The sequence below is a fragment of the Dermacentor silvarum genome, chromosome 4 (genome assembly GCF_013339745.2).
Source record: "Dermacentor silvarum isolate Dsil-2018 chromosome 4, BIME_Dsil_1.4, whole genome shotgun sequence".
NCBI lineage: Eukaryota > Metazoa > Arthropoda > Arachnida > Ixodida > Ixodidae > Dermacentor > Dermacentor silvarum.
The window spans coordinates 210168850-210184700 of record NC_051157.2 but is presented as its reverse complement, the minus strand read 5'-3'; the positions used below and the strand labels follow the sequence as shown (position 1 = coordinate 210184700).

The 15851-nt window shown below is 49.6% G+C and overlaps 1 protein-coding gene across 1 annotated transcript in view; it reads right to left on the bottom strand.

The window, feature by feature from the left end:
• Positions 1 to 15851, bottom strand: part of LOC119449216 (high-affinity choline transporter 1) — a 174238-nt gene that overhangs the window by 142898 nt on the left and 15489 nt on the right. The window contains exon 3 of the mRNA XM_037712396.1: positions 14406 to 14561. Within this exon, the coding sequence (XP_037568324.1) occupies positions 14406 to 14561 (156 nt within the window). The remainder of the gene's footprint in view (positions 1 to 14405; positions 14562 to 15851) is intronic.

Sequence of the window (15851 nt, the reverse complement as noted above, 5' to 3'; positions counted from 1 at the left end):
GGAGCCGAAGCAACTCCGAACGGAAGACGGTTATAACAGAACAAACCCTTGTGAGTGTTTATCACGGCCAACTTTCTCGCATCCTCATCCAAAGGGAGTTGGCTATATGCATCCTTAAGGTCCAGTGTTGTGAAAGACGATCCCCCACGTAGTGACGAAAAATGTCTTCAATGTTTGTTAAAGGGTACTGCTCAGTTATGCAGGCAGCATTGACTGTGGTTTTGAAATTGATGATTATTATGGTTTATTGGCGCAAGGGCCAGATGTGGCCAAAGAGCGCCAAGACGATAGTAATGACTTGTTAGTGTTACATGAATAGTGAATTACATGAACAATAGACGTGGCATGGCTGTAAAGGGGCCTAAAACAGTCGCTGTAAAGTGCGTAAAATCTATACGTAATAAGATTATGGCAATGACTAATTATGTGTACTATGGGCATTAACAATGCATTGCGAAGGAATGATACGACTTGCAAAATATTAAAGACGCCAGGATTGGCCAGAAGCACAAGTGCCTAAACAGAGCCCTTGAAACACAAGGGCCTGGAGGCATGTGCTATAAAAAACTATCGCAGCAACATCTTCTGGAGAGAGGATGCGCTACGAACTTATTGGGCTAATAACATGTAGCACAACATCTTTCAAGAAAGCAAGGTCTGCGTTGGTGCTAAAAAGTGGTTCTTTACCGAGAAACATAGCGGGATGGAGAGGGACACAATAGCGATATGCTAGCGGGAAATGTTTCTTTCTTTCTCTTTCGGCTTCCCGACACTCCAGGAGGACATGGAGGACGGTGAGCCTCTCGCCACATCTACCACAGGTTGGAGGATCATTTCCATTCAATAGAAAATTGTGAGTACCATATGTGTGTCCCATTCTGAGACGACAGAATAGGACATCAGTTCGTCGTGTTTTAGTTGTACAGGGCCAGAACCCCAACTGTGGCTTAATCAAGTGGAGCTTATTATTTCCTTCGGCGTCCCACAAGCGTTGCCAGTGGCTTCGCAGTTTGTTTCGTAGGAAAGGCTTCAGATCTGTAGCAGGGACAGCAGCGGGAAGACCAATACCTTGCGATGCTGTTGATTTGGCGATTTCGTCGGCAAGCACATTACCCTCGATTCCTCTATGGCCGGGAACCCAGCATATTATTACATGTCTATGAGATAGATAAATCTTACACAAGAGTGAGTATAGCTCAATAAAAACAGGATTGTTATGCTTTTGTAAAGATGTTAGCGCTTTTACAAGACTTAACGAGTCTGTGAATATTATTTCTTTTTCTAGTTTTAATTTCTTTATGTGCTTCACCGCAGACAGTACTGCGTAGGCTTCTGCTGTGAAGATACTTGTTAGGGGGTTCAATAGGTCTGATTTAGAAAAAGAGGGGCCAAAAGCCGCGTAAGGTACGCGAGCATGGGACTTGGATGCGTCGGTGTAGAATTCCGAACACGAGTGCTTCGATTGAAGTTCGCGGAAATGCATTGCAATTTCGAGCTCGGGAGCGTGCTTTGTGACCTCTACAAAGGATAGATCACACTCTATCACCTGCCACTCCCAGGGCGGTGACATCTTAGCTGGAGGCATTAGGCTATGTTCTAGAAGTGGGACATCCATCTCTTGGCTGAGTTCTCTTACACGCAGTGAGAAAGGCCGCCTCACAGAGGGTCGATTATTGAAAAGCGTTGCACACTTGAAATCATGAATGGTTACAGAACAAGGATGTTCCCAATCGGAGTGCACTTTGAGAAAATCGGGGAAGCTGATGTATGTTCTCTGGAAATGGAGTGACCACTCATTTTATTCTACGCATAAACTTTCGACGGGGCTTGTTCTGAATGCGCCAGTGGCCAGGCGGATACCTAGATTATGGACAGGATCTAGCATTTTTAGCGCGCTCGGGGCGGCGGAGTGATATACTACGGCACCATAGTCCAAACGTGACCGAATCAGGTTCTTGTGAAGATTCAGTAAACACTTCCTGTCGCTGCCCCACGATGTATGAAATAAAATTTTCAGCAAGTTCATTGTTTTTAGGCATTTTAGCTTCGGGTCAAGTATGATGCCTAAGAATTTGTGTTCTTTGTTTATAGGTATCTGTTGTCCATACATTTTGATAGTGGGATCTGCAACGAGACCTTTCTTCCTGGTGAAAAGAACACAAGAACTTTTGTGGGGGTTTAGTTTGAACCCGTTTTCGTCTGCCCACTTGGACACTTTGTAAGTCGGCACTTGGTGTTCGGGTTCCATGTCGGTCGGTCATCGACTGCGCGGTCTGTCGCTTCGCACGGTCGCGGCTGCGTCGGGTGGAAGCCTCGTGGCAAGGTGCTGTTGTTGCCTTCAGCCGCGTCATCGAATTTGTGGTGTCGGGACCCGGTTTCGTGTTTTGTGGCGTCGCTACATGTCGTGTCGTCGCTACGTCGGATCGCGTCGTGGCGTCGGAATGCGTCGAGGCGTCAGAATTCGTTGTGGGTGTAGGAGGGTTTTTCGGTCTTCGCTCGAGAGCGGCGTCACCTCCCGACGTCGCTGACATTTAGTTTCCCCTACGAGGGCTCGGTGACCTCTCGCTGGCGTACCCTTGGTACGGTGAAGACGAACGGCGTGGGTAGGGTACGTGACGGGGACCTGAAGCGACGTGGGGTGGCATCTTCGGTCGCTCGACGATAGGCCTCAATTTCTCGAGGCCACTGGCCAGGGAGGGGTCGTGGGGCGTCGATGTTGTACCCGCGAAGGCCCATCTGACGGTAGGGGCACTCTCTGAGAAGGTGGCCGGCTTCACCACAGTGAAAACAAAGCGGTCGTCGATCTGGGGTCCTCCAGATGTCAGTCTTTCTCGTGGTGGTTTGCCGGAACGTGTTTGAGCGAACGGCCGGCTGCGGGCGCGGCGACGGCGGGTAGGCTTGTGTGCGTCGAGGTGGCGTGTAGGTTTCCCGTCGCCAACTGGTTGGCCGTGCTTGGCTTTGCAGAGCGGCGACGTAAGTTGAAGCGCGTGGCTCCTGGCAAGGTGGCGATAGGGTCGGTGCTGTTTCGGCGGGATCGAGTGTGGCCAGCGCTTGCTGTACCTCGTCTCTTACGACGTCAGATGCGAGCGAGGATATTTGTGGTTGCGCACCCGGTAGCAACTTGCGCAGCTCATCGCGTACGATGACGCGGATGGTATCTCGAAGAGTCACCGCGGAGGCATTTCGGGGGTCGTCGCAGTCTGATGGAGGAGCGCGTAAGTTGCGATCGTACTGCTTTGCGCGAAGCTCGAGCGTCTTCTCAATAGTGGCCGCTTCCCCAATCCATTTGGCGACGGTCCTCGGTGGGTTCCGAATGAGTGCGACGAAAAATTTCTCCTTGACGGCCCTCATAAGGTACTGAAGCTTCTTGTCTTCAGTCATGTTGGCATCCGCGTGGCGGAAGAGCTTTTGCATTTCTTCCGCAAAGACGGTTACAGACTCGTTTGGATACTGCTGGTGAGTTTGTAGTAAGGCCTCAGCTCGTTCTTTGCGCAGAATACTTGCGAAAGTTGCAGATAAGTGCTTCTTGAAAGCCTCCCAGGTTGTCAAGGACAGCTCCTGGTACTCGTACCAGGTTCTAGCAGAGTCTTCGAGAGAGAAGACGACGTTCTGAAGTTTGTCTTCTTCAGACCACTTGTTGAAGGTTGCAACTCGTTCGTAACGCTCCAGCCAATCTTGTACATCCTCGCAAGTGGAGCCGCTAAAAAGCGGAGGTACTCGCGGCTGCTGGACAACGAACGGCGCAGGTGTGGTGGCGGCTTGCATTGGTGACGTCGAGTGGTGGTTCACACGGCGACCAGTGGCAGGTAGTGGTCCCAACTCAGCCGGCAGTCCTTGTAGTCGGCGGCTGCACCGAATTTCTTCCTTCTTCTCTTCTCTGGAGGTGTCTTCCGTGTGGTCAGCTCGAGAGGCACTTGGGCTGGTGTCCCGGCTCTGTGGGGGTGTCCGAAACATACCCCGCACATCCACCAAATGTCACGTAGGTGACGGTGAGCTGCCTGGCACGCAGGCAGACAGAAAGTAACACTGCTTCGATGTTAAACTTAAAATAGAATTTATTGGGCAAACTTGTGCCCCTAAAGCAAGCGAACTCGGCAACAGCGAAAACAGCAAGCCCGCCTATGGCGTTCGTCGGACTCCGGCAGCACAAGCGGTGGACCCGTATTTATACCTTTTGCGTCCAAGATCGAAACGCGTCAAGCGACGCCGCTCGCGTCGTTTGCGTCGCTGGAAGCCGAATTAACGCACGTGGCAATATAGACATAATGATGTTCGTAAGACTGCTACACCCCTATCGTAGAAATTTCTTCTTAAGTTGTCATCTGCGACGGCTGTCTAGGTTTTGTGAATCGACTTACGCTTGCTATTGGCGGAAGTACTGAAGTTCGCACCTGTGCGACCCTTACATAGATGCATTTTTTTCGAATACAGCGCTCTTCTTTGCAGCGGTGGGCATCGCAAGCTTGCTGAAATTACAAAGAGTTTTACCTTTGCAAATACGCTATTTTCGTAATATTTTTCTTACGCCAAAATTTGTTCGTAAGTTCGCTTAGTTAATACCGCTCAAGATTTGGAGCACAGCACGATATTGAAGACATACAAGAACCGCCTCACGCGCAAATTCTTCGAGGCCCACGCTATCCACCGAAGAGACAAATGCGTCAGCATTCCATCAATCTATCTGACAGATAAGGAGCTTGACTACTGATGACACATAGATTCTCATTCCCCGACTAACCACATGTGCATTCGCGTTAGTATATATGCTCTGAGTATTTTCGCATAAACCATATGTCGATAGTCTGCGCTCGTCTTTGTTTGATTTTTTTGTCGCGTCTTCGCGCAGTTAACCCAAAAGTTGATATTCGATGTTAAAGGAATGTTCACTATGGCCGGTATTTTGTAGCGATGCCTTTCCGATGCTAATGCCTTTTCGCGCTTATCACATGTTATCAACGGGATCAGCCGGCCGTGAGCGATAGATGATAGGACTAGTATAGAATAAGGCATAAGTCATCGCTACAGAATAACGACCAATGTCGTTAATGCTGGGACCTTTCCTCGCGTTTACTTCATCAACAAATGAATTGCCGTTGCTACAGATTACACCACGCCACATGTCATGACACGTGCCATTGCGACCAGCTGTGCCACCAACGTTGCGGACTTTCATCTCCACAGTGTACTGCATCATGGCGCCCCCTCGAGAGCTCACCGCTGATCGTGACGCTGATTTCTTCCGAAGGTTGTGGGAGAACTTCTGCAGTCGGGCTCTACTTGCCACGAATTCAAGATAGCGTATCATCACCAATCCAATGGACGTCTGAGCCGTAAGCTCTGTTGTGTATGGCGGTCGTTCGGGACAAAGGAGGCCTCATCGACAGACGTGAACATATCAAGTGCTCTTCACGCTTGTCGTTTCTCGCAGCCGGGAAGTGTCACCGTCAGTCACCTGGGACTGATGGATGAGCAACGAGTCTCCAGGTTGCAATGAGTCATTGGCCTCATGCGTAGCTAAACGGCAACGTCGCCCTTTGGTGCGTTTCCATGAATTACCAGCGCCGCCCGAACTACGACGAGGCCCGGCGCCGACTGTGACGCGCCAACCTGGAGCCCCCTTTCGAGACAACCGCCACCGCCCTCCCTGGAAATGGTGACTTCTGCGAACTGACCGCTACGGAGAGGCCACTCTTGCTAAGGGTAAGCGTCTAGCAATCCCGTGAGAGCCACATCAACGTTCGGTTCCCAAGGTGTCAACCGCTTAGTGTGTTCGGGGGCGACCAGCCAAGATTGAAGGCGGAGCCCGGCGGGAAACGATGGCACATCATGTTCTGGATATGGCGACCTGGTCGAAGATGGTGTTGGCTAAGAGCAACTAAAGTGAATTTCCTCGTCGAGTGAAAGAGGGAAACGAAAGGGATAAAACGCGGGAATTGAGGGTTGTGAGGACGCCCGACCATGTAGAAGGCTCGGAGATGTAAACGCTACTACATTCAAAAATGTTAGCACGTGGACGGCTCCAATATCATGGAGCCCTTCTTGTAAAACACCGTATGTACATTTGTATATTAAACAGTTTTCTGATCTCCCTGAATATCTCCTCCTCTCGGCACCTGGCATGGCACCATCCATGAAACCTTCGTGGCCGCTCGGGTTTCGGCCTTGAGCAACAGTGGCTGGCAGCTTACGGGATCGGCCGGCGTTGGCTACATTGGTGTGGTGAGTGCTACGCGTTTGCTTCTCTTTTCGCCAGACTCATTAGCGCAGGCAGTCGGTAAGGGTGTTTGGTGCTTCTTGTGATTTTGTCTCGCAGACCAAGAATATAGTGTCTCGGGGGCTGAATTACTAGCGGGCAAGAAACCCAGGGTGCACTGTAAATGCGGATAAGTTTAAAATCCAGGAACTCCTCAAACGTGGTGAGCCGATGGGCATTTTGGCAGGCCCTGCGATAGGCAAAAGGCAACAATTGGAGCTTTTACAGAATGTGGAAGTGAGTTGGGAGGAGGCCGCTGAGGCCAGGAAAATTGCTTCGTAAGGAAGGAGCGAAGAGCGATGAATTCTGCAATCTCCCGATGTGATAGCGATAAGGACAGGCTTAGTGCCAGAGCTTGCCCTTCATGTCGCCAGAACTCTCTAGTACAAGTAGGTAGTTGCTAGGAGAGTAACTGTGTCTTGTCTGGCGGGCACCGTTTTGGGAAATTCCCCTTCTTTAAATAGCGAATTTTAGGGAAGGGTGAGTTTTGAAGGCAAACGAGATGGCTATAGAGAAATTCAAAGTGCAGGACCTCCTACTAATTTGCGAGGAGTTAGGCATTTCGGCCGACTCCTCAAAAACGAAAGAAGCGGTTCTCGACGTCATGAAGGCAGAAGAGGTGACGGTCGAGGAAGCTGATGAGGCTTGGGAGACAATTGAGGAAAGAAAGCAAAAGGCAGAGGAGTTCAAGAGGCGCGAGCGTGAAGAAGCAGAAAGGCGCAAGCACGATGCCGAAATTCGCGAGAGGCGCGAGCAAGAGACAGCGCAACGGTACGCTCTTAGGATGAAAGAGCTTGAACGGGAAAATCAGATGCTCAGATTGCGGACAGCGCGACGCCAGCTCCACACTTTCGAGACAGACGAGGGTATTGTTAATTTCCTCGCCGGTTTTGAACGAGTGTGTGAGAAAGAGGGCGTCAGCCGGGACTCGTGGGCCCAGTGATTAGGAGCACATCTCCCGTTTAGTGTCGCTGCGTGTTTCAGGCATTGCTTATCCTAGGAGGAAGCGCGCGACTACGACAGGGCTAAGGGTGCTTTGTTCAGGCGCTTTGATGTGGCATGGCAGGCCGACTTCGAAAGCCAAGATGAGAGTGAAAAAGCCGAGCCTGTCGAAGGTTGCATTAGCACTGAGATGGCTAGTTTAGAAAGCTTTGGAAAAGGTGTGATGCAAGTGACATACACACACAAAGCGAAGAGAGCGGCGGTTTTCCCGCACCAGAAATGGAAGGCCCTTTAGGCCAAGTGTGTACGGCGGCAGCAATTTCAGCCAGTCTGCCAGATAAGTTCCCCTATTTATTGTCGAATAGGTCAGAGAAGACGCCGATGGACAGGCGAGTGTTTTCTCCAAAGAGGAACAAGAAGAGTTTTTCTCTAAGGAGGAGCAGGGAGAGTTCCTTCTCCAGTAAAGGAGCTTTCCGGGCAAAAGCACATGAGGATACTCAGAGACTGCTAGGCGTGTCCCCTATTGAGCAGCGGTCAGAGGACCAAGGTACGATTCCAGAGGCAGCTGCAAGCAGTGACGAGTTGAACGTGTTAATAGCCGGAAGCGAGGTGAACGCGATCACCGAAGTCAGGGGTGGTTTTACTGCCCTAGAATTTGTGGCCGACTGCGAAGGCCAAGATGGCAGTGACAAAGATTGTTCAGACAGCACTGAGAGGGCTGTGGTGCCAGTAGTTAACGGACACCGGGACAAGCGCGAAGAAACGGCTGTTTCGCCATTTAGCGAGGCTGTTCTGGAAGCAGAGGCCGACTTCGAAGGCCAGCGAGGAATTATGCATGCAATTGAGGGCAGTGATAGAGCTAGGCCAATTGAAGATAGACTTGATGACGAGCTAACTTGCTCAAAGATCAAATCTGGTTATTCTCTAGTAGAAAGGCAGTCGCACTGTGAAACCCGAGAGGGCAACGAAATTTCAAGTGCGTGTGCCGATGCTGCTGACTCTACGAAGCATGACAAACAGAAAAGGCGTAGTCGCAAGATGAGAAAGGCGGACGCGGTCAGGGCGTCTAGAGTCAAACGTGCGAAGCGCCAAGGCGACATTGCTAAACGTGCTAAGATCATGATCCAGCCAGATAATGTGAAAAAGCGGAGGAGGGTAACTCCCAAGCTTAGGCGGTTGCTGAGATCGGGGATCGGCGTGGCGCACGTCGCGAAAAGGAGAGTTTCGCGTAGATTCAGGCGTGGAGACCGTCGCCTGACCGCACCGCGTAAAGTGCATTGTAGGCAGAGGGAGAAAGGGAAGCGCCTGGTATGCTGCCACCGTAGCCGATCACTCGCGGGGGTAATGAAAGGCGACTGCCTCGCAGATAATAGGAGAGTGTACGCGCGGGTCTGTCAATGCGTCCCCCTCCCAGTACTTGGAGGCTGCTGTTCTACAGTAGGAGCTACGAGGTGCGTCAGGCAAATTAGCGGTCCTTACCTCCTTCGCGACCTCACCTTGCGAAATCCCGGGAATCCGCGACACCCTCGAGTGCGTCTGAAAGAAATGGGTGCGTTTGGGGGCCCGAGAATAAGGAAACAAGGAAGACGGGCTGCATTTTTTGTAGCGTTAGCTACACTGGCCTAGCCAAGCCCGTTTCGCGCGGCACATCAAGAGCCGTGCTGCGCATGCGCAAGGATCAGTGATGTCACACGGCTTGCGCACCGGAGCCACCGGAGCCGGCACACTCACCGCCGCCGGTCTGCGCATTCCAGAGGAGTGACGTCGTAGCCGTGGTAGACGCACTGGCGCCGGCGCGCGCTCGCTGTGCAGTCGCCGTCTGACACTGCGCTGGAGCGGCTGCGCTTCTGACTGGCGTTTGCCAGTGTGGTATAGCCATGGAGAAGGAGAGCTCAAATGCTTATGCCAGTCGTGTTGACGCTACCAGAAGCTCGGGAGTCTGCATCTATGTCAGGAATGGGATTGCTGCCAGTGAACTGCCAAACGTAGCGGTGCCTAAGGGTGAAGCCTGTGCCGTTCAGCTTGACGAAAGTGGTGTGATAATCGAAGCCGTGTATGTGCCACCGAACAATTCCGTTAAAGACACTATAGACGTAGTGGCTACGTGTATACCTAGTCGGGCGGCAAGTGAACTGTATGTGGTGGCTGGTGACTTCAATCGTGCTCCAGACTCTCTTTGTGTTCCTTTGAAGGACAAGTTTAACCTCGACTTAGCCAGTCTTCCAACTGCACAGACACCCAATGGGGAAGCACCATTGATCTTGTCTATCAGAGACAGACAGACAACTCCAAATACTGTGTTGGGGCCATAGAGACGGCAGCGTGTTACTTCACTGATCACCGAGCCGTCTTTGTGGCAATAGAGAAGCAACGTGACGTTGAGCAAAAATAAATATACATGTGCCACATAATACGTATACCGCGTGTGTGTCATTGGAGCAGCAGTAAGCATGACAATCAAGCTAATCCTTGACAATCTAGACAACCAGGAAAGCTAAGAATAATCAGCTGAACCTTTGCTAACGCTACGTATATCCTGGCATAGCCGAGCTAAGCCACTGCAACTTTTTTTCTTGTGTATTCGTTTTGCGGGAGATTAGTTGAGTTTTGAAAGTTTGACAAGCGTAAAGAATGCCGCCGTTTTTTGTTATGTTGTTAACCTTCCCGGCTCACGGTAGACCCATGATTTAAAGAGTATTCTTTACGGGACGACAGCTATAGACGTGTAATGCAAACAGTGCCAGGGTTGCAATAGTTTTGAAGGTCACGCGCAAGTTGCGCAAGCTGATGACCTGCGCTTTTACACGAGTTAATGACGCGTCGTGTTTTATTGGCTTTCAAGAAAACGTGACAGCTGAACCCTCGAGAAAGGATGGCGTCCGTGTTTTCGTTTTATTTTTATTTCCGCTGAGATATGTAGGTGGAAGATAAAAAGCTTCGTTGTAGTTTTGATTGCAGCTTGTTTTAGATAGTTCGCGTGAGTTCTCCTTAGGATAAGGCTTTCTTTTTGTATTTGGCGATTTCTAAAAATTACACTGTAGCAGGTTAGAGACTGTTTACTCTGCAGTATACTTCAGCTGGTGTTGGAAAGTGTCGGACGGTTGTTCCCGCACGCACGTGGAGAGGACCGCGCGTTAGAAACTGGTTGCGCGGATCGCCTTTAGCGATAGATTTATTTTCTCTCCAACGTCTTACCAAAGGGTATGTCACATAAACACGGCCACCTGCTCAGATAGAGCATAGCATTCAAACAGCACAATTTAAAAGTGCGCTAGGGGAAATGCAGAATAAGTCAGGCCTTCTGAGCCAATTTGGGCACGTGGTAAGTCGTAGATGGGTGGCCCATTTGTTTATTTGGTAATTTGGGCATTATGTAATGATTATGTAGCTTTCTTGTGCTAAATGTTACGGACTATGAATTACTGAAGGCCAGTTCTCCCTTCGCATTCCTGATCTGTAGAGGCTCTAATTCATAATTACTTAGCTTCATTACATAAACCCAATTGGTCTCTGTTTGCGAAGTCACATCATCAGAAGTTTTGGTACTTGTCCGGATCAACGCGCACCTTGTGTTTCAGGGTTTTCTTTAGATAGGGAGTTGTCAGATTTTTGGCATATGTAGAGTCGGGCGATGAGAGTGGCTTGCAGTGGCGCTTGCAGCATTGTGTGTGGTTGACAAAGGTCGCTCCTTGGAGCTTGTCATCTTGCATTTCTGCAGTCCAGTCAGAGCCCACCTATAAAGAGGCCTTTGGCGGGAAGATCCTCATTCCTCGAAGCAGCGGCCCCATGGCTTTGAGTGAAGCAGGCATCAAACCGGCCGAGCTCCATGGGACAACTCTACCTCCCGATGCATCATCTGTCGGCGGGGGTGCTGTTGTGTCTGGCGATCCTTCAAAACAAACGAGGCCTCATCGACAGACGTGAACATATCAAGTGCTCTTCACGCTTGTCGTTTCTCGCGGCCGGGAAGTGTCACCGTCAGTCACCTGGGACTGATGGATGAGCAACGAGTCTCCAGGTTGCAATGAGTCATTGGCCTCATGCGTAGCGAAACGGCAACGTCGCCCTTTGGTGCGTTTCCGTGAATTACCAGCGCCGCCCGAACTACGACGAGGCCCGGCGCCGACTGTGACGCGCCAACTTGGAGCCGCCTTTCGAGACAACCGCCATCGCCCTCCCTGGAAATGGTGACTTCTGCGAACTGACCGCTACGGAGAGGCCACTCTTGCTAAGGGCCAGCGTCTAGCAATCCCGTGAGGGCCACATCAACGTTCGGTTCCCAAGGTGTCAAACGCTGCCTGTGTTCGGGGACGACCAGGCAAGATTGAAGGAGGAGCCCGGCGGGAAACGATGGCACATCATGTTCGGGATATGGCGACCTCGTCGATGATGGTGATTGGCTAAGAGCAACTAAAGTACATTTCCTCGTCGAGTGAAAGACGGGAACGAAAGGGATAAAACGCGGGGCTTGAGGGTTGTGAGGACGCCCGACCATGTAGAAGGCTCGGAGATGTAAACGCTACTACATGCAAAGATGTTAGCACGTGGACGGCTCCATATCATGGAGCCCTTCTTGTAAAACACCGTATGTACATTTGTATATTAAACAGTTTTCTGATCTCCCTGAATATCTCCTCCTCTCAGCATCTGGCATGCCACCATCCATAAAACCTTCGTGGCCGCATGGACCTCGGCAATCGCAACAGCTCACAGATATGCTTTCCAAGTATGTCTCCGACGATCACCGGGACTGGGACACCGCAATACCTCTCGTTGCCTTAGCCTACAACCCTTCACGACATCGCACTGCTGGCTCTCTTTATTTTACTTTTTGCTCGGACGCGACAAGCTCCAACACGGTTAACACGTTGCTCGCTTCTGATGCGGTCTCGAGTACTCTGCGCACACATAGTGCCCTTGCCCGCGCTGAAATCGCCCGAACAATTGTCCGTAATGTCCCAGGTTGCTCAAAAGGCCAGCTATGGTCATCGCCCCCGGTATCTGCACTTGAGGACTGCATCCCTCGTCGTGCTCTGGATACCTTCTCGTCATACAAGCCTGTGTGAGCTCTTCTCGCGCTATCACGGCCCGTAATGCATCTTTCGCCAAGTCATGGACGTGATATATGAACTGTCCTCCCTGGCTCCCGCATCATCCGCTGGACAGGCGCCTTAAATCGTTCCAGCTATGGTGCATGAGCTGCTAAGCATTAGGTCGCTGGATCAAATCCCGGCCGCATTTACATGATGGGGGGGAATGCAAGAACGCATGTGTCCCGTGTATTGGTGGTACGTTAAAGATTCCCTAGTGGTCAAACTTAATTCGAAGTCCCCCACTACAGCGTGTCTCACCATCAACTCGTGGTTTTACCACGTAATAACCCAGAATTACATTCAGCTGAAATTGTGGCCGTTTTGCGCCTCAAGCCGTACTACTCCACTGCTCGATATCCGCTATAGAACGAAAGGGGTCGGTGCTTTTGCAGCCGCGGGTGGTGCGTGTCCTGATGAAGACAACGGCAATGGCTTGGCGTCCGCCATGTACTCGTGTTGTCCTTATTCCTAGCTACAGTGCTATGTCATGCTAACAGTGTTTATAAATATGTTTTGGTAAATATAATCTTCCCGTAATAATATTTAAGTCAGAATTCTGTTCTGCACACTCTGCGACAAGAATATGCACTTGACCTCCGCCCCAATGTTCCATAATCGATGGCACTATTCTCAACAGATAAATATTCCAATGATGCCATGCATGGTGGTACCCGCGGAACCTTGCAGAATGACCTGTTTCACTAAGAAGGCATGAAGGGGACAAAAAGTATTATTAAAATTGTAATAGTGCCGATAAATCATGTAGAATGCGGTTCACTGTAAATCTTAAAACTATAATGTGTGGTTGTCACTTTGCTAAAGCTCTAGATGCAAATCTAGAGCTCCAGCCTTGGCTGGGCTAGACTGGGCTCCAGCACAGTCAAGCCTTCTCAGGCTTTTTTTCATGCTCCAAACATCTGAGAGATGTTGACTAAAGCTGAATTGAATTGAAAAAAACTGTCAGACCGTCCAATGGGGTGGAGATGGAAGACCAGCGAAGCTGTACTATGGTGGGAATTATGTATTTCCAATTATGACTATTAAGATGTGATGGTATATTTGGTTATTTTAACTATTAACGAATGAGAAAAATGATCTGGTGGTTTTCATTTATTTAGTGACCACAGGGACCATGATCTTATGGTCGCTACGGTACACCGCCATAGGCTGTACGGCAAAGGTTGGCACGTTCTTCATAAACACGTTACCAACGCCGCGCGCGTTCGGTGCGAACGCGAGCAAAACGCCGCCGCCGTCAACAACAGTTCTGCGCGTTGCTGGTGCTGCTACATGTCCAAGTTTATACAGCTCCTCAGAATCTTGAGAATCACAGCCCACAAACAAATGTCATGAAACAAAACACCGGCAGCGCATGACTTTCATGTTAAATCTTCTCAGACTGAAATATTAAAAGTGCGAAACCAAATGCCCGGTTGCAAGATACGCATTTGTTGCCGCAGCTAAACGTCGCCTCCCCTCCTTCCCGTCCCCCCATGGCCTTTCGCGTGACGGAATAAGTCGCGTTTGCTCTCCGCCGTGCGTTCTCTCCCCGTGATAGCGCGAGCGCGAGTGATGTGTGAGTGAAAGCACGCGAGGGACGCGCGCTTTCACGCGTAAAGCGCGCGAGGGACGCGCGCTTTCACGCGTCCCTCGCGCGCTTTCACTCGCAGATACGGCATACGACCAATGAGAGTTTTTTTCTACTCGCGGACACGGCCGGATGGTCGTGTCCGCTCTTAACAGCTTCGCAGTAAAATTCTGGCGGAATATGTGTCAATGCGCTGCGCAGCCGCGTAGATAGGCGCCAGCGCTAAACCCAAGCCATCTGCAGCAAATCAGGGCGATTGTACAACACTAACGGGGCACGTCCTCCCGTGCTTTACACTCATGTGGTCCCTTTAACAGTGGGCCACACTGTACGTTTCCATCAACGTCATCATCATAATTATTAGTCATTAATCATAAATTCAAAGGAATATCAGTCGCACGTACTGCCTCTGCAAAAGTGTAGCAAGAACGTTGTCCCATCCTCTAGGCTAAGAGGCACCCTCTCACCCTCTAGGCCCGGCAGGCACCCGACCATATCCATGTTTCCCGACGCGCGACTTATCACTCACCCAAGGCGGCTAAAATGGCGGCTGACCAGAACACCTCGCCGCAGAGTGCCGGAAGGAAGAGCAGTCCACCCATGCGGGTTCCGAAGTGCTGCTGGAAAGGGTCCAGCATCGTTTTGTAGCCGGCGTTACGCATCTTCACGGCGAAGAGGTTCCCACCTGCAGTAGTATGCAGATTTGGTGTACGAGTGTGGGGCAGTGCCGCCACACATTCCTGTGTGCATGGGTATGAAAGTGAAAGTGAAAGTTTATTTTCTTTTCAACGAAAAGAGGGCGCCAAGACAAAAGGCAAGAGCCTGACACGGTCCTGGTCACCCGTGGAACAGCTGGCATTGTTCACAAGCACTTCACAAGCAATTCTCAGTGAATTTCTCCAGCCTTGCAAAAAGCATTACGCAGTAAGAACATGCATGAAATTTGAACAAGAAAAGAATAACAAAATCGCATACACAACTTATCGTACACAACTATACGCAACTTATCGTTGTGTAAAGATAAATAATTTTTTACAAACATAAAAATGACAGTCCTAAAACACAGAAATAATATCACAAAGCTGGCAATAAGTGTGTAACAGAAAAACATCTCAAAGGTAAAAAATGAATACAATGACGATTGACAAAATAAATATCTCATTCCCTTTGTTCCAACAGGCGTTTTTTAATTATAGATTTAAAACGTTTATGTGGAAGTTAATATTCAGTTTCAAATGGAAAGCGATTTATTACTGTAGGAATTTGGTAGCTTAGTGTTTGCTTGCCGTAATTAGTGCGTGTGATTGGAACAAGTTGACGTTTCGTCCGGAAAGCATATCGGCTGCTGGAATTGTCTTCACAAGAAAAGAACAATTGATGACGATGGATGTACTTAGTAGACAGAATTTATATACTTCCTTTACATTAAGGATGCCATGTTTCTGAAATAGTGGTGAGGTAAGTAAATCTGAAGGTCTGCCATGAAACCCCTCAATAGCACGCAGAGCGCGTTTCTGAGTTGAAATTAGTTTAAGGTAATTGTTGGACGTCGTAGTTCCCCAAACAAGAATACAGTATGATAACCTTGAGTACAGGAGTGCGTAATGCATGGATATCTTTAACCAAGGGGGCAACAAATGAGATATCTTATGCAAATGACCGACTGTTTTACTTAGATCGGACATTAATTTGTTGGAGTGAAAATTCCAAGAAAGATTCTCATTGAACCAAACACCAAGAAATTTCTGGTTTGACACTCGCTTTAATTCAGTATGCTCGTAGACAATTTTGAGAGTGATACTTTCTACCGTATTGATAGAATGAAAAATAATGTAGTTTGTCTTTGATCAATTAATACTTAGCCTATTGGTCAATAAGCAGTTATGTAGCTTTCTTAAATATGCATTTGCCGTAGCCTCCATTTGGGACAAGGAGTGGGATGAAAAAAATATATTCGTATCGTCAGCGTACATGA